This window comes from Jaculus jaculus, chromosome 1 (genome assembly GCF_020740685.1).
Source record: "Jaculus jaculus isolate mJacJac1 chromosome 1, mJacJac1.mat.Y.cur, whole genome shotgun sequence".
Classification (NCBI taxonomy): domain Eukaryota; kingdom Metazoa; phylum Chordata; class Mammalia; order Rodentia; family Dipodidae; genus Jaculus; species Jaculus jaculus.
In genome coordinates, this window is record NC_059102.1 from 152,363,828 (window position 1) to 152,390,317 (window position 26,490).

The 26,490-nt window shown below is 42.5% G+C and overlaps 1 protein-coding gene across 9 annotated transcripts in view; it reads left to right on the forward strand.

Moving 5' to 3' along the window:
• Positions 1 to 26,490, forward strand: part of Ehmt1 (euchromatic histone lysine methyltransferase 1) — a 220,117-nt gene that overhangs the window by 124,257 nt on the left and 69,370 nt on the right. For 6 of the 9 annotated variants that reach the window (XM_012947838.2, XM_045149981.1, XM_012947839.2 and 3 more), the window contains 5 exons: positions 58 to 246; positions 6,159 to 6,236; positions 7,727 to 7,847; positions 11,357 to 11,494; positions 16,435 to 16,580. In XM_012947838.2, coding sequence (XP_012803292.2) covers positions 58 to 246; positions 6,159 to 6,236; positions 7,727 to 7,847; positions 11,357 to 11,494; positions 16,435 to 16,580 — 672 coding nt within the window. The remainder of the gene's footprint in view (positions 1 to 57; positions 247 to 6,158; positions 6,237 to 7,726; positions 7,848 to 11,356; positions 11,495 to 16,434; positions 16,581 to 26,490) is intronic. The other 3 variants (XM_045149974.1, XM_012947840.2, XM_045149960.1) reach the window with 2 other exon arrangements.

The window sequence follows — 26,490 nt, forward strand, 5'->3', positions numbered from 1 at the left end:
AGGTTTCTTGATGCCAGACACTGGTCTTTCTGAGAGCTGTGCACTGCCATGTTCTAGGGTGAGAAGGCCTTGGGTGACAGCACTCTGCATGTGAATGGGGAGAGCTTGGAGATGGACTCAGAAGAGGATGATTCAGATGAGCTGGAGGAGGATGAGGACCATGGCACTGAGCAGGCTGCTGCATTTCCCACTGAGGACAGCAGGACTTCTAAAGAGAGCATGTCTGAAACTGATCATGCCACAAAGGTAGGATCATGCTTTCCCAAGATGTTGGCCTCCTTGATGAAATCATGAAGTTGACTATGGGTCCTGGGAGGTAGTGCTTTTTTAAACAAGATGAGCCAGTGAAGTTAGAGAAGGTAGAATAGTTAGCCACTACCATGACCTTCCAAACTCCAGTGAAAGGATTACACAGGAAGGAACAAGGTTACTTGAAAAGGTAATGTCTGACAATTGTACATTTGACAGGGAGGAAGAAAACACTGGTTGAAATCCCAAGGAAAAGGGAGAACAATGCATAATAACCAACACATTACAAATGAGTAGAAAGCACTAGAGATTGATATAGCTGAACCTGTGAGAAGTAGGCAGAGGAAGCAGTTAAGGCCCTTGCCATACAAAGCCTAATGATCTGGGTTACCCGGTACCCACATAAAGCCAGATGCACAGTGCGGCATGCATCTGGGTTTTTTTTGGGGGGGGGGGGCAGCAACTGGAGGTCCTTGCACACCCATTCTCTCTGTCTGTCTTCTCTGTATCTCTCTTTGCTTGCAAAAATAAATAAATAAATAATCATTCTGAGAAGAGACAGAAAAAGTGCTCTGGGGTCTGGGGAGATGGCCTTGCCCCCAAAGTGTTTGCCTAGCAAGCATGAGGACCAGAGTTTGGTTCCCTAGCCCCCATATAAACAAGTCCACACACACAAACACACAATTCAAGAAGGGAAAGTACTGTGGGAGCTGGGGTAAGATAGCTCAGTAGGTAAGAACATTTGGTGTACAAGTATGGTGGCGTGTGAGGGCCTGATTTTCCTTGAGCTCATTCCCTAGCACCCATGTAAATAGTTGAGTGTGGCCATGCATGTCTGTAACTCCAGCCCTGCAGAGAGGGCCAGAGACCTGAGAAGCCCTGGGGCTCTTTGGTCAGTCATTCTGACCAAAAAGAGCAATTTCAGGTTGAGCAATAGAAGAAGACACTTAACTGTTCTTGGGTACGTGCACACGTGTGCATGGGGTTTATACATCTGCACGCACACACATCACCCACACATACTACACACAATGGAAAAATAGAAATTAAGGGCTGGGGAGATGGCTTAGTGGTTAAGGTGCTTGCCTAAGGGACCCAGGTTTGATTCTCCAGTTTCCACATAAGCCAGATGCACATGGTGGTGCATGCATCTGGAGTTCATTTGCAGTGGCTAGAGGCCCTAATGTGCCCATTCTCTCTTTCTCTCTCTCACATAAATAAAAATAAGAACTTCAAAAATATTTTTTATTTTTATTTATTTATTTGACAGAGAAAGAAGGAGGGAGAAACAGAGAGAGAGAGAGAGAAGGAGGGAGAGGGAGGGAGAGAGATAATGGGCGTGCCAGGGCATTCAGCCACTGCAAATGAACTCCAGATGCTTGCCCCTTCCCCCCTGCACATCTGGCTAACATAGGTCTTGAGGGATTGAACCTGGGTCCTTTGGCTTTGCAGGCAAACACCTTAACTGCTAATCTAATCCTCCAGCCCCCCCTCCCCCCCCCATATTTAAGGGCAGATGGCTTAATAGTTAAGGTACTTACCTACTATTTGGGGGAATGATCACTTGAACCCAGGGTTTTAAAACTAGCTAGAATAGCATATTGAGATTCCCTCTCAAACTAAGTAGGGGGCATCTTACAGAGTTTCTTTTTGCTCTTTAAATCTGGAGGACTGGGCTGGAGAGATGGCTTAGTGGTTAAGTGCTTGCTTGTGAAGCCTAAGGACCCTGGTTTGAGGCTTGATTCCCCAGGACCCACATTAGCCAGATGCACAAGGGGGCACATGCATCTGGAGTTTGTTTACAGTGGCTGGAGACCCTGTCGTGTCCATTCCCACCCTCCCTTCCTTCCTCACTCTTTCTCTGTCATTCTCAAATAAATAAAAATAAATAAATTTGGAAGACCACTTTATAGTGGTTCATATGACAGAATGTTGTCCTTGGGCTGGAGAGGTAGCTCAGTGGTTAAAGGTGTTAGCGTGTAAAGCCTGTTTGCCTACCTCTGTCTTCCAAGTGCTGAGATTAAAGGCATGTGCCACCACACCCAGCTCTCTTTCTAAGTTTTGTTTGTTTGAGGTAGGGTCTTACTCTAGCCCAGGCTGACCTAAAATTCACTGTGTAGTCTCAGGTTGGCCTCAAATTTACACAATCCTCATGAGTGGTGAGATTAAAGGCATGAGCCACCATGCCCAGCTAAAATATTGTTATTTATTTATTTACAAGGGAGGCAGGGTCTATGGGTGCCAGGGTCTCTTGCCACTTCACACGAACTCCAGACACATGTACCACTTTGTGTATCTAGCTTTACATGAGTACTGGGGAATTGAACTCAGGCTGTCAGGCTTTTCAAGCAAGCACCTTCAACTGCCAAGCCATCTCTCCAGCCCCTAGTTTTCATTCTTGAGGAAGTGAGGTGGGTTGGGAAATCTCTGACATACTTGAAAGAGATGTACAAAAACTGTCAATATAATATGCTAAGATGTTGTCTGTCTCTCACTCTCCTTTGTGGGAGTTGTCTGTGTTTTTATCTTTGCATTGGTGCCTAATTGATGGTACCCTTGTAATTTGAACATTGTTAGTGTGAAATACTGCTTCAGTAAATGTTAGTAGATAAATTAATAAAAGCTCTATAAAATTCTCGCTAATTCTTTTAGTGAGTATAGTATGTTTGTGAAATGCCTTGATACAGTGTTCCTTTGTGGGACCGTATCCCAAGTAAGGTGTCCTTCCACTCTGTGAGCATTTAGATTGTCCACAGGGCTGTTAGAGGGGACAATGCCAAAAGCATTCTGTGCATGGGCGATTCCTTGGCTGTTGGGAGTGGTTCATCATGTTTGTTAATTCACAAGATACTGCCAGTCAGGTTTGCAGGGGGCTCTATCAGTTTACATTTCTGCCAGCTGCCTCTGAGCATCCCATCTGCTATGCTGTCTAGCTAGTCTTGCCAGGCTTGCCACTGCCCATTCCACTGAGTGGAGAGTGCTACTACATGTTAGCTTAAGTTTGTATTTCTCTGTTTTCTAAGATTAGATACAGTTTTATGCATTTACTTTCCATTTTGTTACTTTTTTGTGACATGCCTGATAACAATTCTCAATCATCTATTGGGTTGCCCCTTTAGTATTCATTTTGCAGTTCTTTTTAAATTTTTCTTATTTTTTAAAAAAATATATATATATATATATATATATGTATGTATGTATGTATGTATGTATGTATATATATATATTTTTTTAAGAAAGAGAGAGAAAATGGACATGCCAGGGTCTTCAGAGACTGCAAATGAACTCCAGACACATGCACCACCCTGTACATCTGGCTTTACATGGGTACTGGGGAACTGTAGTTGTTTATTTTTGTAATATTTATTTATTTATTTGAGAGAGAAAGAGCATGTCAGGGCCTCTAGCCACTGCAAACACACTCCAGATGCATGTGCCCCTTGTGCATCTGGCTAATGTGGGTCCTGGGGAATTGAACCGGGGTTCTTAAGGCTTCACAGGCAAACACTTTAACCACTAAGCCATTTTCCCAGCCCCTGCAGTTCGTTTTTTTAAAGGAGTTCTTAAATCTAGAGATGAGCCTTATTGTATACATAGTTATCACAATGACATGGACTACTTATGGCTTGGTTTTTCATGAAAAACTGATGTCCTTGTCTAGACATGTAGATTAGAAGGTAATTGAGAGACTGTGATAGCTCACCACAGCTGCCATTCTGGGTCTTGGCTAGGGAAGAGCTTGGTCCTTACTACTTAGCTAGAAGCTGGGTCTGGTGACAAGTTAACTGGGTGTAGGTCTCTCAGATACTAGCTAACACTCAGGTGAGGACAGCTTTTCAATTTCCTGCCATCCACTCTTGTCCAAGACAGGTGCAGAAGCTGTTAGCTTCCTTTGCCTACTTTACACAGGTTCAGCTATATCCAAACTCCAGTGCATTCTTCTCATTTATAATGTGTTGGCTGTTACGCATTGCTCTCCCTTTTCCTTGGGATTTCAATTTGTGCTTTTTTCCTCATACCTGTCAGATGTACAGTTGTCAAACATCACCTTTTCAGGTAACCTTGTTCCTTCCTGTGTAGTCTTTTTTTACTGGAGTTTGGAACGAAATGGGGTTAACTATGTTGTTAATCTACCTTCTCTAACTCCATTGCCTCATCGTGTTTAAAAGAATTAAAAGAAAATTTGGGATTAAATAAAACTGACAGTGTCAGAGTCCTACAGTGAAAATTCAAAGCATTTCTATTATCAGACATAAAATGAGGGCGAGATTGCTGCTTTTATCTCTACATGACTGTTCTGGCTGATGTTGGAAGAGATGAGCCTGAAAGAAACATTAATACTTAAAAGGACAGGGGAGAAGAGTGCTGAGAATATATATAGTCATCCATCTGAAAATCAAGGAGAATCAGCCAAAAAACTTTTACTGCTATTGAATTGAACGTATGATCAAGAGACACATTAGTTGTTTTCTTGTGTAGCTACAGTAAGCAATTAGGTGAATATGCTCTCAGCCTCAGCAAATCTGTAATGCCTAGGAATTTCTTAAACTTTACATAGAAAAGTATGGCAGACAAATAACAGTATCCTGTGTCCAGTTCTGTCTATGCTCAGGTTATCTCAGGACAAATGTCATTGAGGATCTATAAAAGACTGGGAGTCTTAAAGACACATTGCCAATCAAATCTAAAATATGAGCTATACTTGTCAGTATCCCCAGAGCACCTACGAGTAAATTCAACAGAAATTTCTTGTAAGAAAAAAGTGGTAAAAATTTGCTGAAAGAGGTTGCAAAAAGACCCGTCGTTTGTCCTAATGATAAGATACATTGTTTGGTCCACAAGTAAGTTCAGAACAGTTTCCATCAAAATCCAGAAATAGAACTTTTGATAAAACTTCTGGTTCTGAAAGAATAGACTGTAGGGATATGAGAGCAGTTGTGGGAATCATGTGTGAGAATGCAAGGGACACATCAGTGGTGCTAGGAAGGAGCACTTTTGGGAGTTGGGCTCCTCGTCTGTCCGTGTCTGCCTTTTTTTTCTTGGAGGAACACAGCTTTACTTTGAACCCCATAGGTTTGTTGACCTGGAAGTGTAAAGAGAAGTGGGGTACCCTATAGTGTATTCCATAGGGAGTCAGACCACAATATAATGGATAGCATTTCCCTGCCTCTGGAATAGGTGAGTGTGGAACAAGTGAATACTCATGTCCATGCATTGCCAGTGTAGATAGAAAAAGATAAATTATAGCAGGGAAAACAAGGTGCCTTTGTTGTTGTGCTGTGGAGAGAATTCCAAAACATGTTTGCAACTAGAAGACAATAAATTCACAAGTGTGTCCAGTACCTTCCATTTGTACCAACAGGGAAGCAAGCTTAGATGTAGGCCCAGTGTGGCTGGACGTTTGCTGGAAGGGGCCAGGCAACACAGCAGTGATGGCTCTGGGGACTGGACTGTCTTGGGTGGGTAGGGGTAAGTTTGGTTGTGTATTATTTTGTAGCCTTTGAGAATATACTTGCTGTGTATTTGTTTTCACATTTTACTGATGTCTGTTATGCCGTGAGTGTACAGTAACTCCCAGGGTTCAGTTGGTAAATTTGAGTCAACAAAATGTTTACCTTCCTGTCATAGTATGGGATTGCCAAGAAGTGGGCCCATTTGGGATGGGAGGAAGTCTTCACAGGGAGTAGGATTGAAAACCCAGCGTGTCTTGTTCTCTGCTTGAGCATTTCCTGGCCAGAGCCAGGCAAACAGCTTCTCTGTACAAGAGGGCAGATGATAAAGAATCCCTCCTATATGCATCTACCCATGTGCTTTAAAACATTTGCTTGGGATCCATCCATCTTCCACTAAAGGATCTAATTATTTTTGGTTTTGATTTGATTTTTCTCTTGGCTGTGTGACTTGATCAGATGGATGGCGAGTCTGAGGAGGAGCAGGAGTCCGCTGACACAGGGGAGGACGAAGACTGCGGAGACGAGTCTGATCTGGTAATCTCACATGAATTCTCATGCCCTCACAGTGCAAGAGCTGCGGGTGATGCCAGTTACCCTACTCATGTGTTGAGAATCACAGGTGGGCAGGGATTCTGCCTGAGGAAGAGTGGTGAAGAGGCCATACAGAGTTGTGGCTCAGGCTAGGTAGGCCATGTTGACCTGATGTGAGGTAAGGGTGTGGTCTCACATTTTGTTTGTTGGTTACAAGTGGCAAGTGATGAGAGTGGAATTTGTAGTTCGGCTGTAGTAGGTGTTAAGAAGTAAGTGCTAAAGATGAGGAACTTTGAGGTGGATTGGAGGATGTATGGTCCTGCTCAATGCATGCCATCATCTGTAGTGCTGGCAGGTACCTGATGGACAGGGACAGAGCTTGATGGTCTGTGAGAGTCAGGGAGGTTAGAAATTGAAATAGTTACTGGAATAAAGCCTGAGGAATACCAGACATGTGATCATTGAGTAAAGGAGATGAGAAGCTTGTGAGCTTGAGGAGGAAGTTTTGGTGCTGTGGAGAGAAAACACAGGGTTTCAGGTTATGTGACCCACAAACTATTGAGGGAGACAATAGTTCATGGTGTCAAGCTGCTATGACAGAGAAGATGCTATGACAAGGGACCCTTGGGTTTGGTGAGGAAGCATTGTTTCCTGGGGCAGTGTAGATTGAGGCAATGGAAAACTCTACTTTAGTGCTTGCAGAGGCTTTTCTGTATGAAAGCTCAGGATGAAGGGAGGTGTTGTTCATAGGGAGCAATGTGTACAGTGCAGGTATGTGTGGTGAAGATGGTTCCTCCACACCATATGTCCTTGGGGTAACTGGCCCTGCCCCAGGCACCCAGTCCGCGGCTTGTGCAAGTAGCCATGGCAGGATATGCTTCAGTACATTGAGACGGCGCTCATGCTCTGCGGTGCAGCTGTTCCTGTGTATCAGTATATTGTCCTCAGTGTCTGCATAAGTTCTGAGGAATCAGAATTGAGAGACCTCTGTTCCTTTCCAGTGTTGCCAATGCTACAGTTGGTACTGTGATTTGTGGTAGTTAGATGCCCTTTCCACACCTGCATTGCAGGGACAAATGTGTGACATGTATTATTACTATACATTGATTATATCCTATTCTCCATGTAATGAGTTCATGCAGCATTGTTTATTCCTATTCTGATATGTGTGGTGAAAAGCAGATTACTTACTGAGATTACTTACTTAGTCTGAGTAGACTTTTCCTGTGTGCCAATTTCAAAGAGTTACAAATTCTTTTTTAATTTTCTTGTCTTTCTTGCCTATAAAAGGGCTGAGTTTAGAGAAATGTTTAGGGAACAGTATGGGTATCTTTAGAATGTAACCCAGAAAAATGTCTAAAAGTGAAATGACTTTTGAGAAAGAATCAAGAAATAGCAAGTATTTTATTTTGGAGGCCACAACTCCTAGTCTTTTTTGTTCTCAGGAGCTACTCCTGCTTTGCATCTCACATACCTGCCTGTTGGTCTTCCAGAGTTCTGAATCCAGTATCAAGAAGAAATTTCTCAAGAGGAGAGGGAAGACTGACAGCCCCTGGATCAAGCCTGCTCGGAAAAGGAGGCGGAGAAGTAGAAAGAAGCCAAGTGGTGGGCTTGGTGAGCAAAGTGGAGCCATGGCCTTTGCACATGGTGTGGGGTGTCTCAGCAGGAGGCTGGTCTGGCCCTGAGCTTCTGTATAGGATTTCACTTGAAAAGAGGGTCTCTGTTACCAAAAAAGTTTGAAAAAAATTTAGAGGAAATTGAATAATCTTCAAGTGTTTTCTTTCTCTTATGTCTTGTTAATCTGGTTCATTACTAAGAACTGAACTAAAGGTGAAATGTCTGTCACTTGCCCTGGGCAGGCAACTAGCAACCTGTGTATTTCCCGCCTGCATTGAAAGGAGGAGGCCTGTGATCATCTGGCTGCCTCTGTAACAGAGTAGTTTATGTATCATCCACAGGTCTTGATCTGGCAACTACTGTCACGTATTTTATTTTATTTTATTTTACTTTATTTTATTTTATTTTTTAGTTGACTGTAGGGAGGTGATGTCTCCTAGATCAGAGGGGGAGAACGTTAGTGAGCATTGGCATTAAGTGAAACATACAGACAAAATGTAGTCTGAAGATCTGACATATATAGCCAAGGTCCTCACTAGTCTCCCTACCCTGCTGCCATTCCTTTGTGGGAACTAAAGTGTTCAGTGTGTATTCTTTCTCCTCTGGCTTCTTTGGGGGTAATTGTTTAGAGTTTCCTTCTGTTGAAAGTGCCCATAGCAATTTGTCTTATCCGTTGTTGAGAAGTGCTCCACTCCACTGTATGGCATACATGATTATTCATCATTCTCCTGTGGCTAGACTCTGAGCTGTCAGAAAGGAAGCTGTTGCAGATGTCAGCATGTAGCCTTCATTGTACAGGTGTTCTATGTCTCTGTGGACAGCCAGGGGTTATATGGCTGAATCTTGTGCTATGGAAATGGCCAACATGTTCCAAAGCAAGGGTTCCATTTTACATCCCTGCCATAGCAGCCAGGGTTAAGATCCTCTTTGTCCTCTCCAGTGGGATTGATTCAGTGGTTCCATAAGATGTATAGTGGTGTAACTAGGTAGTTTCAGTTTGCTTTTACCTGATAAGTAATGCAGTTGAACCTCTTAGTTGGACTATTTCCATGTGTGAAGTGTATCTTTTGTTCCCTTATTCAGGCCATTTGTCTTCTCACTGAGTTATATTCTGGATGCATGTTTAATCAAGGGATGTTTTGCATATTTTTTAAAATTTAGTCTGCCTTGCTTTTTCTATTTTCCAAGCAGTATGTTTAGGTAAGAAAGAACAACAGTTAAGTTTCACTGGAGGCCAGTCATAGTGGCACACACCTTTAGTCCCAGCACTTGGGAGGCAAAGGTAGGAGTATCGCTATGAGTTGGAGGCCACCTGAGACTACAGAGTGAATTCCAGGTCAGCCTGGGCTAGAGTAAGACTCTACCTTTAAAAACAAAAAAGTTTCACTGAAGACTTTTTTTTTTAAATGATTTTTCTTTTTTATTTCATGGGGTATGTAGGTTTGTATTCTAAGAAATCTCTGGACAACTCAAGTGAACAGGGTTCCTTCACATTTTCTTTTGAAGTTTTATAGAGCTCCCAAGTGAACTTTGAGGCAATGTTTAATGTGTGAGGAAGAGCCTGCTCCCTATTGTCAGTGTACAGTTGATCCACCACCATGGGTTGGTCTGACTTCTTTCCTTGGGACTTTTGTTAACCGTCACTGTGTGGGCAGCTTCTGAGTTTGCTGGTATAGTCCATTTGCTTTTCCTCAGGAGACTAAGCTTGCTTTTCTTCCTTATTGCAGAGGTTCTTAGCTTTCTTGACAGAGGGAGGTGGCCTCTTGAGATGGGAGAGGCCACAGAGACTTCTGGGGGTTGGTTGATGTGGACTTGGACATCTCCCTGTTTGCCTCCTCTACCCATTCAGTCTTGCTTCCTTTTCTCTTCACCTCAGATTACCCTTTAAGATCAAAATGTCCATGTGGTTTTCATTATGGACACAGAAATGTTTGTAGATTCAAGACCAAAAGTTGTTTGAGGAGTAGTGATTTTGTTTATGTTATCTTGGCTTTAATGTGTTTCGATTGGATGCTTAAATATTTACTCAGGAGCCTGGATTTTAGTTTGTTTTTTTTTTAAGATTTTTTAATTTTTTTTATTTATTAATTAGAGACAGAGGGAGAAAAAAAACAGAGTGAGAATGGGCATGCCAGTGCCTCTAGCCACTGCAGATGAACTTCAGATACATGTGCCACCATGTGCATCTGGCTTATGTGGGACCTGGAGAATTGAACCTGGGTCCTTAGGTTTTGCATGCATGCACCTTAACTGCTAAACCATTTCTCCAGCCCTGGATTTTAGTTTTTTATGTAAAATACTTAAAATTCTACATAGGCTACCTCATGTTTTTGAAATTGTTGATGATTTTTTAAAGCTAGTTAACTGTTTTTTGGTTTTTTTTGTTAGTTTTTCTGTCCCGTCTCCCCCGCCCCCCCCCCCCCAAGGTAGGGTCTCGTCCCAAGCTGACCTGGAATTCACTGTGTAGTCTCACAGTAGCCTTGAAATCTTGGCAATCCTCCGACCTCTGCCTCCCAAGTGCTGGGATTAAAGGCATGTGCCACCACACCTGCCTGACTTTTCTTATCTAAGATCTAGATGCAGAATATGGTTTGAACTAAAAGATATGGTTACTGTACTTCTCTGTATCAATGGCTTATTTATTTCCAGGCATTGGCATAATACTAAATACCAATATTTAGAAGATTGGCCATAAAACACAGTCATTTGCCTTTTGCTGATATTGGATATTATATGATATAAATGCATTTTTTCATAGGCCTCTTTATGAAGTGCCTTTACAGTTGCAAATACTCAACTTTGTACACATCTCTCAGACTCACCTGTGAAATGTGGACATGCTGGCCTACTGCTACTGCTATCCTTTGTCCCTGAGGATGAGAGGCTGTAGAAGCCCACCTTGGAGCTAGCCTCAGCATATTTAAATTTTTTATTGCCCTTTAGTGAGTGGTGTACTGCATAGTTGAGGTGGATGCTGATCTTTTCCCACATGTGTGCCAGGTTAGTATCATGTTGGCCTCATTGCAGATGGGGATTTCCCAGCCATTCTGCATGTACAGGCCATAACTACTTTTTACTTTCTTGGTTATTTGACCCACTTTTATTTAACAAGTATAGTTATAGAGAAAGATACTTGCTCGTGCTGACTTTTTGTTGTTATTTGCTTCTTTTTTAATCTGTACCACAGGCTTGCCTGGAATTCACAATGTAGCCCAGGTTGGTCTTAAACTTGAGGCAGTCGTCATGCCTCAGCCTCCTCAGTGCTGACCATAGAAACATGAGCCACGTGCCTGGCTAGTTTTTCTTGATGCAGCCCCTTCCTATCATATTGGGCAGACAGGAAAACTGGAGAGGCCCAGGGAATTGCTTTTTCATTTAGCGTTTAGAATGGTTTATTAGAATTAGTCTCTTTCATGGGAACTGGCCTCCCTGGGGCGTTCTGGATGTATGTTCTGAACGCATGTGTCTGTCAGTCAGTTTTCATAGTGTGTGCATTCTGTGTGTAGGTTCCGAGGCTTGTAAGTCACCTCCAGGAAGCACCGAGCAGACAGCTCCAGGAGACAGCATGGGGTATATGGAAGTTTCTCTGGACTCATTGGATCTCCGTGTCAGAGGGATTCTGTCCTCCCAGGAGGAAAATGAAGGTTGGTGTTGGAGTTATGACCGCACCATTTTGCTGTTTGCTGGCTTATTCTTCCGTTAGCATGATGCCCCCTGGTGGATGTTAATAGAGTTTGATTAAGTGCATCACTTGAAGGTGACTGAACATGTATAACCCAAAATGCATTTGCTAGTCACTGAGATGGAGAAGCAGAAAGTATGGAAGCCCTGCAAGAGCACGGTAGCAGATGCTTCATGCCAAAACATGCTGCTAATTATTGTGTTCTCACAGAGTTTTCCCAACTGTGTGCAGATTCCCTGACAGAAAGATGCCATTCTTCTCTAGTATCTCAGGACCTAACGGGCTACGTATTTTGCATAGTGTACCTTGAGTGATTTCTGATTCTAGCTCTGATTGTTGCTGCATGGCTCCTGGCTGATGTAGAGCTGAGGGCTATCATGGGTGTTTGTAGTTGAGTAAAGCCCACATGCTACTCCCTTGGGTCTTCACAAGTGCACCAGCAACTCCAAACAGAAGTTCTATGCCTGAATCAAAGAGGCTTGTTCTATCTTCTCTGCTCTCTTTAAATCACTTAAGAACCTTCTAACAATGAAAAGTAACTGTTAGATGATTTTAGAAAACATATGAAACAAAACATAGAGGGGAAACATAAAACCTGGAACTATACCCACATGGATTTTCTAAGTGATGGTATGGATTACTGTAGGTGTTTAATGCACCATTAAAAAAATTTTTTTTGAGCAGGGCGTGGTGGTACACGCCTTTAATCCCAGCACTCGGGAGGCAGAGGTAGGAGGATGGCTATGAGTTTGAGGCCACCCTGAGACTCCATAGTGAATTCCAGGTCAGCCTGGGCTAGAGTGAGACCCTCCCTCAAATAACAAAAAAAAAAAAAAAAAAAAAATTTTTTTTTTTTTTGAAGCCCTGCATGGTAGGTAGTTCATGCCTTTAATCCCAGCACTCAGGAGGCAGAGGTAGGAGAATCACCATGAGTTGGAGGCCAGCCTGAGACTACATAGTGAATTCCAGGTCAGCGTGGGCTAGAGTGAGACCCTACCTTGAAAAACAAAACAAAACAAAACAAAAATAAAAATTAAAAAATTTTTTTAAATGAATTTTTTTGCAAGTTGGAAGGGTAGGGGGGATTCTAACCAAGCTTTTAGTCTTGGGAGGTAGAGATCTTGTTAAATATTTATTTCGAGAGAAGCAGATAGATGGGCATACCAGGGCCTCTAGCCACTGCAGATGAACATCAGATGCATGTGTCATCTTGTACATCTGGCATTAATTGGGTACTGGGGAATTGAACTTGGGTCGTTTGGCTTTGCAGGCAAGTGCCTTAACTGCTAAGCTGCTTCTCCAGCCTGGGAAAGATGTAAGCAGGAAATAGTACTGTGTTATGCAGCAGAAACCTGGCCTACTGCTGATGAGTGAATGAGAAATTGCTGTGATACATAGGGGCTGTGTATCACTTCTGTCTTTGATGGGATTAAGAGCCAGAAGTGGGCAAAGTAACTGCACAGACCCAAGAGTAGGAAAAACAGGGACAAGAATGGTGAGGGCCAGGTCTGAGAAGTGGGGAAAAAGTCAACTTAAGAGACTTCACTGGGTTCCATTGTACTTCATAAACTGGTTTCCCAAGATTTACCTATCTATGATTGATCAGTCAGATTGTTTTATATTGCTTTTGATTTAGAGAATTAAATCTTGTAGAAGCAAGCGTTGCTCATTTGTGTTGATGTTTAAGGTATGAAGTTGGGACATCTGAGGGGAGGTAATGGCAGAGCTGGTACTCAGGTAGGAAAATTTTGGGAATCTTCTGAGCCTGGTCAGTGTGTACAAGTGGCTCTTTCAGTCTTTTTTTTTCAAGGTAGTTGAGGCTTGTTGAGCTGTGTACCTAGGAGAATATTTGTTTTGTTTTTATTTTTTTTATTGTTTCTTTTAGGAGAATATTTGTGCTGAAGACAGAATTCTTGCTTGCAATATCTTTTTTCCCCTCCTGTTTCTTTGCTTGTTGATAGGAGGAGGTGAACTGAGTGATATGATCCTAGCTGATAATGGGAAGCAGAGGACTTGAGCTTGGGAGAAGTACAGTGGCCTTGGGGGTGGTCAGGAGAGGCCAAGCTCAGAGGAGAGGGTTTTTGAGAGAGGGGGCAGGGGCAGAAACAAATCACAGAGAGAGAGTGGGGAGGGAGGAGGGATGGAAAGAATAAGAATGGGCACACCAGGGCCCCCAGCCACTGCACATGAACTCCAGACGCTTGTGCTACCTTGTGTACCTGGCTTATATGAGTCCTTGGGAATCGAACCTGGGTCCTTTGGCTTTTTCCGCCCTTAACCACTAAAGTCATCTCTTCAGCCCCAGAGGAGAAATTTTGTGCTTGAGAATTGTGTCAGTCATTTCTCTTGATGTCCTTGCTATTGGGCTGCATTGTCAGGACACAGTCATGTAGAGTTCACTTTCTATTTCACCGCAGGTGTCTCAGCCACCTGTGGTAGGAGGACAATTTTATGACTGCTTAAGTTGCTGACACAACTTTCTCTAAGGCCTACACTTTTAAGCTTTCAGTGAAGCTTTGCTTCATACTGCCTGATCTTTTAAGATGTGGGTACTCCATGGAAGTCATATAGCTTAAGATGTGAGTTGCTTGTTTCACATAAATTCACCACCAAGCGGTCCCTATTTATTAACCCCGTGCAAGGACTAGATTCCGTTATGGCTAGGATTCAGATTGGCAACAGGCCAAAGGTGAAAAATTAATGTCTTTGTGGGGTAAAGGTGGATCCTTGGCTCAGTATGGCCTTACTGGAAGCCATCTGAGGCATCATGCATGTGTGGAGAGTTGGCCAGGGTGATTTGTGGATTGGGCACATCCAAACTAGAAGCAGTTCAGAGCCCCATGGGTGATCCCAGGGAAGAGTGGTATAGGGCAAACTGGAAGTCAGCAAGAAAATACTTGCTTGGTTCTAGTCTCCTGCTCTGTTCTCTTGGTAAGTCTCCCAGCAAATCAACTGGCTACTTCTGACTGGTTTAAGTATAGGTTCATTTTTCTGGAATTGAGACGTTCAGAAAAAATGGTACAAAGCTTCATTAGTATTTGTGAAATGGGCAAGAATGAAGTGTCCTCTGTAGCTACTCAGGGTTCTTTGAGCCTAGGCTCTTACTGGGTTTGCTTTATCTATTTTTAAATTTTTTTGTTTATTTTTATTTATTTATTTGAGAGCAACAGACAGAGAGAGAAAGAGGCCCGAAGGGGGGGGGGCACCAGGGCTTCTAGCCACTGCAAACGAACTCCAGATGTGTGTGCCCCCTTGGGCATCTGGCCAATGTGGGTCCTGGGGAATTGAGCCTCGAACGGAGGTCCTTAGGCTTCACAGGCAAGTGCTTAACCGCTAAGCCATCTCTCTAGCCCGCTTTGTCTATTTTTAGATGTGAAATGAGTTAATTGTTTTTAGATAGGTAATAATGTCTGAAACAGTGGTTCACCTGTCATTTGTGCTCTGTTTCACAAGAAAAGCGGATACGTTGGAGTTCTAGCTTTTCTTCTTTTGGAAGGAGCAGTCCCTATAGCCGTAGTCACATTCCAGTGTCTTGCTAGCAGCTGCTTCTCTCCATCCTGCCATTTTTTGGGGGGTGGGGGGGGGAGCTCAAGGTAGGGTATCACTCTAGCCCAGGCTGACCTATGCAGTCTCAGGGAGGCCTCGAACTCACAGTGATCCATCTTTGCCTCCTAAGTGCTGGGGTTAAAGGTGTGCACTCCCCTCCCCCAAATCCTGCCCGTTTTATAGTTGCTTGCCTAACAATGCTGGGCTCAGCCATGCTGTGCCGAGAGGCTATACCTTTACTTTTTTAGTATTTTATGATTTATTTATTTGTTTGGCAGAGAAAGAAAAGGGAGAGGGAGGGAGGGGGAGAGAGAGAGAATGAATATGGGTGTACCAGGGCCTCCAGCCACTGCAGACAAACTTCACATACATGTGTTGCCTTGTGCATCTGGCTAATGTGGGTCCTGGGAATTGACTTGGGTCTTTTGGTTTTGCAGCCAAACACCTTAACCGCTAAGCCATCCCTCCAGCCCATACCTTTTCATTTATTTATTTATTTGCTTGTTTATTTAAGAATGACAGAGAGAGAGAGAGAGAGAAAGAAAGAGGCAGATAGAGAGAGAGAGAGAGAGAGAGAGAATGGGTGCGCCAGGGAGAGAGAGAGAGAGAAAGAGAGAGAGAGAGGGAGAGAGAGAGGGAGAGAGAATGGGTGCGCCAGGGTCTCCAGTCACTACAAATGAACTCCAGACGCATGTGTCCCCTTGTGCTTCTGGCTAATGTGGGTCCTGGGGAATCAAGCCTCGAACCGGGGTCCTTAGGCTTCACAGGCAAGTGCTTAACCGCTAAGCCATCTCTCTAGCCCATCATACCTTTTCTTTACTGTGGTAACAGCACTCTGTGATTATGATCATTTCTTTTCCTGATTTTTTCCTTACTTTGTTTTCCTATTTCTTCTGCTCACCAGTCTGATATATGAACTATTTGGATGGTTGTGGTTGGTGAATCTAGGCAATAAATAACACATAACTAAAGCCTTCAAAATTGTTATAGGAGCAGTTTTTAGAACCAAGTATGGAAAACAAAGTCTTAACATGTAATGAATGCTTGTCTTTGTGAAAATCAGAAGACTTTGGAGTTGCTGATGAATGTGTAACCTTTCCCTCTGACATGGCGTGGATCTTGAGATTACAGATTAATAAGTAGTTCTTAGGACCTGGCAGGTGGCATGTTTGTGGGAGAGGCACAGCTTGCTCCCTCATGCCTCATTATGGTGGGTGATAATGGGTATGTGGATACCTCCCTCTGAGCAGTGCTGTTGTGTTATTTCCATGCATGTGAGGTTTCTAAACTGATTGCTCACTGGACGCTTTTTATAGGTTAGGGTTGCATGAGCTGATGTGTGTCTGTGTGACTTAGGGCTGGCCAATGGTCCGGACGTGCTGGAGACGGATGGCCTCCAGGAAGTGCCTCTCTGCAGCTGCCGCATGGAAACCCCCAAGAGCCGCGAGATCAGCACCCTGGCCAACAACCAGTGCATGGCCACCGAGAGCGTGGATCACGAAGTAAGCATGTTCATTTTCACTTAAAACAGCAATAAGAAATATAAAGCACAGCCCTTTCTGTTAACTACCAGTCAATAGGAGTACATGATCAAGAAGCAACAGAGACTTCACAGCACAGCACTAATAGAGCAGATAATAATAATAATAATAATAATAATGAGATACTCAGAGTTGATAGAGTAAAAATGTGACTCTAGAGCTTGTGAAAAAGGAATATAATATACAGTGTAAAAAAATGGCCTGTTTTGTTTCATGACCATGTATTTATAAAGGCCTTTAATACTCAAGACATGAATAAATTGAGTTAGGAAAGTCACTCCAGGTTGTGCTTGCTGCCAGAGACAGACCCATCCCAGCAGGCCACTTCATTTCCTTTAGCTGTTCTAATGTACACCTGGGAGGATTTCATGGCCCCTCTGATTTTGCTCCCTTATAGTAGAAGAAGAGCAGGCAGTGTGTCGAGAGAATGCTTTCTCTGAGAATTCCTCTCCCCCCCCCCCCCCCCCCCCCAGCTAGCTAGTTTTCATTCTAGCCCAGGCTGACCTGGAATTCACTGTGTAGTCTCAGGTGGCCTCGAACTCACAGTGATTCTCCTACCTGTGCCTCCTGAGTGCTGAGATTAAAGGTGTGTGCCACCATACCCAGCTTCCTACATTTCTTTTTGAAATGAGTTTTTTAGCCCTTGGAGCTACTTGGCTTCAATTGACCATGGGAGGAGACTGAACATCAAGTCTGGTCATATGACTTTGACAGAGGTGCCGCTCATACTTCCTGGCCTTTGATGTCCTCTGCCCGGTTGCACTGAGCTATGTGTCTCTGGAGGAAGGACTGGTCAGTATATGGTGCTTTGGTTTTGTTTATTGTCTGTTGAACCTCTGTGGTTGTCATTCCAGTGCTGTTTTATTAATTCATTTGATCTTTGGAACCTTCCTGATCACTAAAGTATCAAGTATTTAACAGCAGCAGCATGCAACATGCTGCCTTGAGATTTTACACATTGTCCTTATATAGTGTCCTTAAGTTTTACAGTTGAGGAAAAAGAGACCACGTTCTATAATCATGATGTCACTGGCTCCAGGGGAAGGGCAAAAACAGGCCTGTTTGCAGAGGTTAAACTCTGTATTATGTAGGGTCAGGAAGCTGGAACTGATGCTGTTAGAGACGTGCCTAGCCATACCTTTCTGCCCTATGGCTGTTAACACACAAAGTTTCTGGTTCAGCATAGTTGACCAGGTTGGAGGTTTGCTTTCTAAGAACTCCAGTTTCTCTTGCTGTAGGGACCACATGTTGAAAACCATTCCTTGTCATGGGTGGTAGGAAAGATCTAGTGAAAAATATCTCAGTTTTAAAGCTTTTCTTCTCTGTGAATTGAATGTACATATACCTACATCTCTATACTGGTGGAGGAAAATAAAAAAACACAGCACTTTGTTTTATCTCAGATTGTTGGGCATCTGAACTAGTAGATCACCAGAGACACTGGTCCGACCACTCAAAACAGTGATGCCTCATCTTCATTATACTCAGCCTTGTGAGAATATTGGCCTATCTTTTGAATGAAATTTTTTTTTTTAATTTATTTGAGAGCGACAAACACAGAGAGAAAGACAGATAGAGGAAGAGAGAATGGGCGCACCAGGGCTTCCAGCCTCTGCAAACGAACTCCAGATGTGTGCGCCCCCTTGTGCATCTGGCTAACGTGGCTCCTGGGGAACCGAGCCTCGAACCGGAGTCCTTAGGCTTCACAGGCAAGCACTTAACCGCTAAGCCATCTCTCCAGCCCTGGCCTATCTTTTGAAAAGGAACTTTTTGTTCAGTCCCTAGTACTGTGTTGCCTTGTTAGCCTCTCCTGGTGCTTCCTCTACCCCTTTACCATAAATCCCAGTTTTCACTAAATGTTTCAGTATTTATCTCCATTAGGAAGTAAAACAAGGGCTGGAGAGATGACTCAGCCATTATGTCACTTGCTTGCCAAGCCTAACATCCTGAGTTCAATTCCCCAGTACCCATGTAAGCCAGAAGCACAGAGTGGCACATGTGTTTGAAGTTCATTTTCTGTGGCTGGAGATGAGCACATGTGTGTGTGCATACCCCCCCCCCCATTCTGTCTGTATCTCTGCCTGTAAATAAATAAATAGAATAGAATATATATTTTTTAAAAAAAGACTTTTAAAGAACAAGAAAAAAATCAAAACCCCACTAGGATATTTTCTCAGGTAAAAGCAGTGCATATTACATGCAATGAAATAACAGGTTTCCATTGTTATGGAGTAATTCATCTACAGTCAAATGTCTGTCAAAAAAGAAAAATCTTAAGTAATCTTTTCTCTGACTGTAGCCAAACAGATTCCACTTACCATATTTATTGCAAAGTCTCTCAAAAGCTTTCTGTATCTCTGGAGTTGAGGATCCAGAACGTTTTCTCTATGACCCCTTCTTTAGTTGCCTATGCTGCTAACCTGTGGGAAAACTGGATCCCAGATTCTTTTTCTTTAATTTTCAATTTTTTTATTAACAACTTCCATGATTATAAAAAATATCCCATGGTAATGCCTTCCCCCCAATTTCCTCTTTGAAACTCCATTCTCTATCATACCCCCTTCCTCTCTCAATCAGTCTCTCGTTTATTTTGATGTCATCATCTTTTCCTATTAGATGGTCTTGTGTAGGTAGTATCAGGCACTGTGAGGTCATGGATATCCAGGCCATTTTGTGCCTGTGGCGAGCACGTTGTAAGGAGTCCTACTGTTCCTTTGGCTCTTACATTCTTTCTACCACCTCTTCCACAATAGACCCTGAACCTTGAAGGTGTGATAGAGATACTGCAGTGCTGAGCACTTTGGTCACTTCCAGCACCATGATGCCTTCTGAGTCATCCCGAGATCACTGCCATATGAAAAGTGGATTCTCTACCAAAAGTGAGAGTAGCACTAATGTAAGGGTATGAACATTAAGAGAAGTGTTTACTGGGCAATTTGATAAGCATAGTATATACATTTAGCCAGACACCAGCAAGTGTTACACCCCTAGGACTCATGACTACCCCTGTTGTAGGTTTTTAGTATCAGGGATATATTTCCTCCCAAGGAGCGGGACTCCCTTCCAGTTAGAGGGCAGTTGGTTTCTACCATGACAGACATGCCAGTATTGCACCCATTGGCTCATTTGGCCTTGCTAGCTAAATATAAGACTTGCAGTGTCCATTGTTGAGTATCTTCACTGGTGATTTCTCTCTCTCCCATTAACTGCATGCAGAATGGCTTCTTCTAGCTTTCTGGCAGCTGGTCTAACATGGAGGAGGTTATCTGCTTAGTTCCTGTAGCCTGATAATTAGATCTGAAGACATGGGTAGGTTGAAGGCTTAAGACTTGCATCATTTAATCTCGGCAAGGATGCTTTGGAGGGCATGGTATGAGGCAGGAGAGATGCTAAGTTGACAAATTTTTTCCTCATTAGCCTTTTGTATGAAGATTTTTAACTCCCAAATGACCATTGCCTGAGCATTGTTTCTTCTGCCATCAGTGGCCAGAATTCTTTGGTACAAATGAGTTTTCCTTTATCTCCGAGAGTGGTTTGTTGCACTTGAAGTGGGTTTCACACTGGCTGACAGAATATAGCTCTCTTTACTCAGAGCAGAGCGCTGGTCGTTGCTGTGTACTTGGTATGGTTTCTTTTCTCTTTCCCCTTCCCACCTCTTTCTTTGTAGCATTTTTAGAAAATCATGCTTCTAAAACAATATTTTATTTTATTTTATTTTTATTTTATTTTATTTATTTGAGAGAGAAAGAGGTAGAGGGAGAGAAAGTAAGAATGGGTGTGTCAGGGCCTCCAGCCACTGCAGATGAATTCCAAATGTATATACATATACCACTTTGTACATCTGGCTCATGTGGGTCCTAGGGAATCGAACCTGGGTCCTTTGGCTTTGTGGACAAGTGCCTTACCTGCTAAGCCATCTCTCCAGTCCACTCATGCTCCTTTCTGAATTATTTGTGTTATAAACTGTTTTGTTACAAAAATTAAACCTAGGTCCAGATGTCAGGCCTAATTAGTTCATTCATCTCAGGTGACCTCTGGTAGCACTGTTAAAGTCAAGAAATAGCGTTCTCACTCCTGCTTAGAACACCTCGCCCCAGGGATTCCTACTGTCTTAGATATTGTAAATCCTACACTTGAGTTGCGTCTCTCTTTCTTACAATTTTTATTTACTTATTTGAGAGCGACAGGCACAGAGAGAAAGAGGCAGATATAGAGAGAATGGGTGTGCCAGGACCTCCAGCCACTGCAAATGAACTCCAGACGCATATGCCACCTTGTGCATCTAGCTTACGTGGGTCCTGAGGAATCAAGCCTTGAACCAGGGTCCTTAGGCTTCACAGGCAAGCACTTAACCTCTAAGCCCTCTCTCCAGCCCTCTCTCTGTATTTCTTGGCAAAACTACAGGTTGAGCCGGGCACACAGAGGTACCACTGTGAGTTTGAGGCCTTCCTGAGGCTACATAGTAAATTTCAGGGCAGCGAGGCTAGAGTGAGACCCTACCTCGAAAAACAAAACAAAACAAAAGGCTGGAAAGATGGCCTAGTGGCTGAGTGCTTTCCTGTGAAGCCTACAGACCCCAGGTTTGAGGCTCGATTCCCCAGGACTCACGTAAGCCAGATGCACAAGGTGGCGCATGCATCTGGAGTTCCTTTGCAGTGGCTGAAGGCCCTGACACACCCATTCTCTCTCTCTCTCTCTCTCTCTCTCTCTCTCTCTCTCTCTCTCTCTCTCGTCTGTTGCTCTCAAATAAATAAATTTAAAAAAAAAATAAGAAAAAACCTAAGGTTGATTGGAGCCTAGGCCAGATCAGCCTAGTCCCTTTGTAAGGCTTGGGAAGGCTGCATCAAGATCTGGTAGAAGATTGACACTTTTTCTGATGATAGCAGCCTGATGCCTGCCTCTCTCATGCATTGGCATTTTCAAAATGGTGCTCTAGTTCTGGTATGAACTGTACATTTATTGCTTGGAATATCTCATCTGCCTTACTTCTCAGCTACACACTTATTAGAGACAAAATAGGACAGGTTTGCAATTCTTACCATACCTTAACTAGCTCTTAAGACACCAAAATGGTTCTCTATCAGCTTCTGAAGTTGAATAGTTCTTCCCTTTACAAAACCATTATGAATATACATATTCAACACATTTGGTTGGTTTCATCCTTTATGTTATTATTAAGCCTCAGATAGCTTTGCCCTTGGCTCATGGAACTTGTATTGTGTATGGTGGCACACGCCTTTAATCCCAGAACTCAATAAGCAGAGGGTAGGAAGATCACCTTGAGTTCATGAGACTACATAGTGAATTTCAGGCCAGTTTAAGCTAGAAAAACAAAACAAACAAAAGAGACAACAGAGGTTATGTGCATTCTTATCCTTGGACTTTCAGATACTGTGCACCATTAAGTAGTCTAGTTCAGAGCTGCCTAGCCTTTTTTTGTTTGTTTGTTTTGTTTTTGGCTTCTCTAGGCCACTTTGGATGCAGAAGAATTGTCTTGGTTCCTACACTTAAACACACAAACAGCAATATAAGCCGATGAGCAAACAGGGTCTGTGTATTAATTTTCATGATGCCAGCCACCAAAGAATTAAAAAAAAAAAATCCTCAGATACTCCTAACTAGATAATACTTTGTTGGGAGCATCATTAAGTAAAATTGTCAAGCCAGGTCCCAAGTTTGAGATCACTAAGAAACAATATCTAAGTATTAAACTTAACATTGTACTTAAGAATTGTTTCAGTGGAGGCAGTTGCAGCTCTTGAGTTCTCCAGGTGTTCATTAGGTACTTTGTTTCTCATTTTACTCTGTTTTTTTGTTTGTTTGTTTGAGGTAGGGTTTCACTCTAGCCCAGGCTGACCTGGAATTCACCATGTAGTCTCAGGGTGCCCTTGAGCTCACGGTGATCCTCGTACCTCTGCCTCCCAAGTGCTGGGATTAAAGATATGTGCCACGTGCCCGGCTTATTTCATTTTCTATAGTGTGATTCATTCTTGAAAATAATTGTTTGCAAATGTAGGTGCTGCCACAAAATGATGATATAGGTAAGATGTGATTGTGAGATTAGGGATATGTGTTCCTGGGAACAGAGGGCCTAGAAAAACCTAGAACAAGAAATGATCACACTTTTCTTTTTTATTTTCACGATTTTTATTAACATTTTCCATAATTATAAAAAATATCCCATGGTAAACTGGGCGTGGTGGCGCACACCTTTAATCCCAGCACTCGGGAGGCAGAGGTAGGAGGATCGCCGTGAGTTCAAGACCACCCTGAGACTCCATAGTGAATTCTAGGTCAGCCTGGGCTAGAGTGAGACCCTACCTTGGAAAAACAAAATCCCATGGTAATACCTCCACCACCACCCCTGCACTTTCCCCTTTGAAATTCCATTCTTCATCATATTACCTCCCCATCTCAATCATTGTACTTACATATATACAATACCAACCTATTAAGTTCCCTCCTCCCTTCCTTTCTCTTCCCTTTATATTGCCTTTTTAACTCTCTGGCCTCTGCTACTAAGTATTTTCCTTCTTATGCAGAAGCCCAGTCATTTGTAGCTAGGATCAGTTATCAGTAATCTCCCAACTAAAAAAAGCCCTGGCCCAGATGAATTTTACCAAACCTTCAAGGAAGAGCTAACACCATTTTTTCTTAAGCTTTTCCAAGAAATAGATAAAGAAGGAATTCTACCAAACTCCTATGAAGCCAGCATCATCCTGATACCAAAACCAGGCAAAGATAGAACAAAAAAAGAAAATTACAGACCAATCTCCCTCATGAACATAGATGCAAAAATTCTCAACACTTTTGAAGTTGAAAATCACATTGGTTCTCAATGCATTCATTTGAAAACTGGCTGGTGTGGTAGTTTGAATAGATGGCCGCCAATATATTCATTCTTTTTTTAAAGTTTGTAGTTTGTATCTGTAGCCACCTGGATGGAGGCAGTGTCACTGGGTGGATCTTAAAGTGTGGTGGTGGGCTTCAGATTTCAATCTAAAGATATGCAAAGTTTGCCTAGCTGGAGTTCCTGGATTGTGCTGTGCTGTGTTGCTTTTGGCTGGTGCTTGCTCTCTCTCTCTGATCCTGTGAAAGCAGGCCAGCTTCTTCTGACATTATGGAACTTCCCCTGGATCTGTAAGCTTCAATAATTATCCCTTTCTCCTTAATTGTGCCTGGTCTGGAAGTTTATCTCAGCAAACCTGAAGCTGTCTGGTACAGCAGGTAACATATTTATGTTGACTGAACAATGGAGTTGCAAATCCACCCACATAATACTTTCCTGAAAAACTTGAAATCAATTTTCAAATTCTTGTATCAAATTGAAAAGCAAGGCTACTTTTTTTTTTTTTTTTTTGCTGGTCAAAGGACCATGTTTAGCCAACAATTCAAAATGTTTTAACTTTTCTTTCATTTCAAATGCTATTATGATTTGATTATATTGGTAAATTGGTTTAATCTAGAAGATGCATTCAACAATTTTTTTAATGAGTAATTAAATCCACTGAAAAAGCTGAGTCTGTAAGCCAGTTTTCATTAAGTTCTGGTACAAATTTTGTTTTTGATGCCAAAATCAATTTCATAGCATGTCACAAATCATACAGTTTTTTCAACATCTGACTTTGATGTAATGTTTTTACTTCCAAAAAATTAATGATGTTTCCATAGTTAGCATCATCACAGTTAAAAGAAATTGTGTGTACGGGCATATGTATAGAGGTCCGAACACCACTTCAGATGTTGTTCTCTGCTTCTCATCTTTGTTTAAAGGAGGGTCTCTTTTTGTTCACTTCTGTGTTCATCAGCATAGCTTGTCTGAAAGCTTCTAGGGATTCTCCTGTCTCTGCCTCCCATCTTGTCTTAAGAGTGCTGGAATTATAGAAACACATTGCCACACCCAACTTTATGTGGGTTCTAGGGATCCAAAGTTAATCTTTCTGTTTATATGGCCAGTGCATTATCCAGTGAGCCATACCCCAGATATAGCCTCAGTATTTTCAAGGAATCTCTGAAATTGGTGAAGATTTAGTCCTTTTTCCTTAAGAAATTTAGTCTTTATGACAATTTGCATGGTATTATTCATTTTTAGTGCTTTCATACATGTTTTTTTTTTCCTTTCACCTTTCCTTTTATGCTTCATTAAGTGTGAATTTTGGGGGACAACTACATCCCTTTCTTTTTTTTTATTTTTTTTTTTATTTTAAAAAATTATTTATTTATTTATTTGAGAGCGACAGACACAGAGAGAAAGACAGATAGAGGGAGAGAGAGAGAATGGGCACGCCAGGGCTTCCAGCCTCTGCAAACGAACTCCAGACGCGTGCGCCCCCTTGTGCATCTGGCTAACGTGGGACCTGGGGAACCGAGCCTCGAACGGGGTCCTTAGGCTTCACAGGCAAGCGCTTAACCGCTAAGCCATCTCTCCAGCCCCTACATCCCTTTCTTTTACCTTTACATTGCCAGGACATCTTTGATAATATTGACATGTTGTCAATAGATAAGGAAGATCACTTTGTTTTTTATTGCTTTACCTAGCTCTGTTGATTTAATTGTATCTTTCACTTAATTATTTTTGTTTATTATTATTATTTTTTCATGTTAAATCTGATTTTTGTAGAAGGCAATTAAAAATTACAATTCCAATAGCCCACAAACCAAATAAAAAATTTTACAAAAAGAAATTAAAACTATGTTGTTTCCCCCCACAGCTCATTTTCATTATTTTTGAGGTAGGGTTTCACTGTAACCCAGGCTGACTTAGAGCTCACTCTGTAGCTCCATACTGGTCTCAAACTCACAGTGATCCTCCTTCTTCAGTCTCTCAAGTGCTGGGATTAAAGGTGTAAGCCACCATACCTGGCCTTAATTGTGTATGTTATTTTTATTATTTTTATTTATTTATTTGACAGAGAAAGAGGGAGAAAAAGAGGGGAAGGGATGGGGGAGAGAGAGAAAGAGAGAGAGAATAAGAGTGAATATGGGCATGCCAGGGCTCTGTCCACTGCAAACAAACTCCAGATGTATATTCCCCCTGTGCATCTGGCTAAGGAGGGTCCTGGGGAATTGAACCTGGGACCTTTGGCTTTGTAAACAAACACCTTAACTGCTAAGCCATCCCTCCAGCCCTTAGTTGTATATTTTAATGGCTGTAAAACCTGCTAGCTCTGATTCAGTTCCCCAAAACCAGTATAAAGCCCAGTGCAAAGGAGCACATACATCTGAGACCCTAAAGTGCCATCCACAAAGTGAGGTGGATCCACGACAATCCAAAGTTGCAGGGGCCATCATTTGTAGCCTGGCAATCTGTTTTCAGTGGAAAGAGACCCTGGCTCAAAAGAAGGTAGAGTAGGGCTGGAGAGATGGCTTAGCGGTTAAGCACTTGCCTGTGAAGCCTAAGGACCCCGGTTCGAGGCTCAACTCCCCAGGACCCACGTTAGCCAGATGCACAAGGGGGTGCAAGCATCTGGAGTTCGTTTGCAGTGGCTGGAAGCCCTGGCGCACCCATTCTCTCTGTCTACCTGCCTATTTCTGTATCTCTCTCTCAAATAAATAAATAAAAATAAAATATTTAAAAAAAAAAAGGTAGAGTACAGACACCCCAAGTTGTCCTCTAATCTCCACACACTCACTGTGGCACATGTACCCCTCTGAACATGTACACACACACACACACACACACACACACACACACACACACACACACGGTAATCTTTTTAAACAGTAGCACATTGAGCTGAATTTGAAGAATCAGGAATGTCATAATCACTAAAGGGTGGTATGCATGTATTCATTTGTTCGTTCATTCATTCATTCATTCATTCATTCATTCATTCATTCAGGAGAGACAAGAGAGAATTAGGTAGACAGA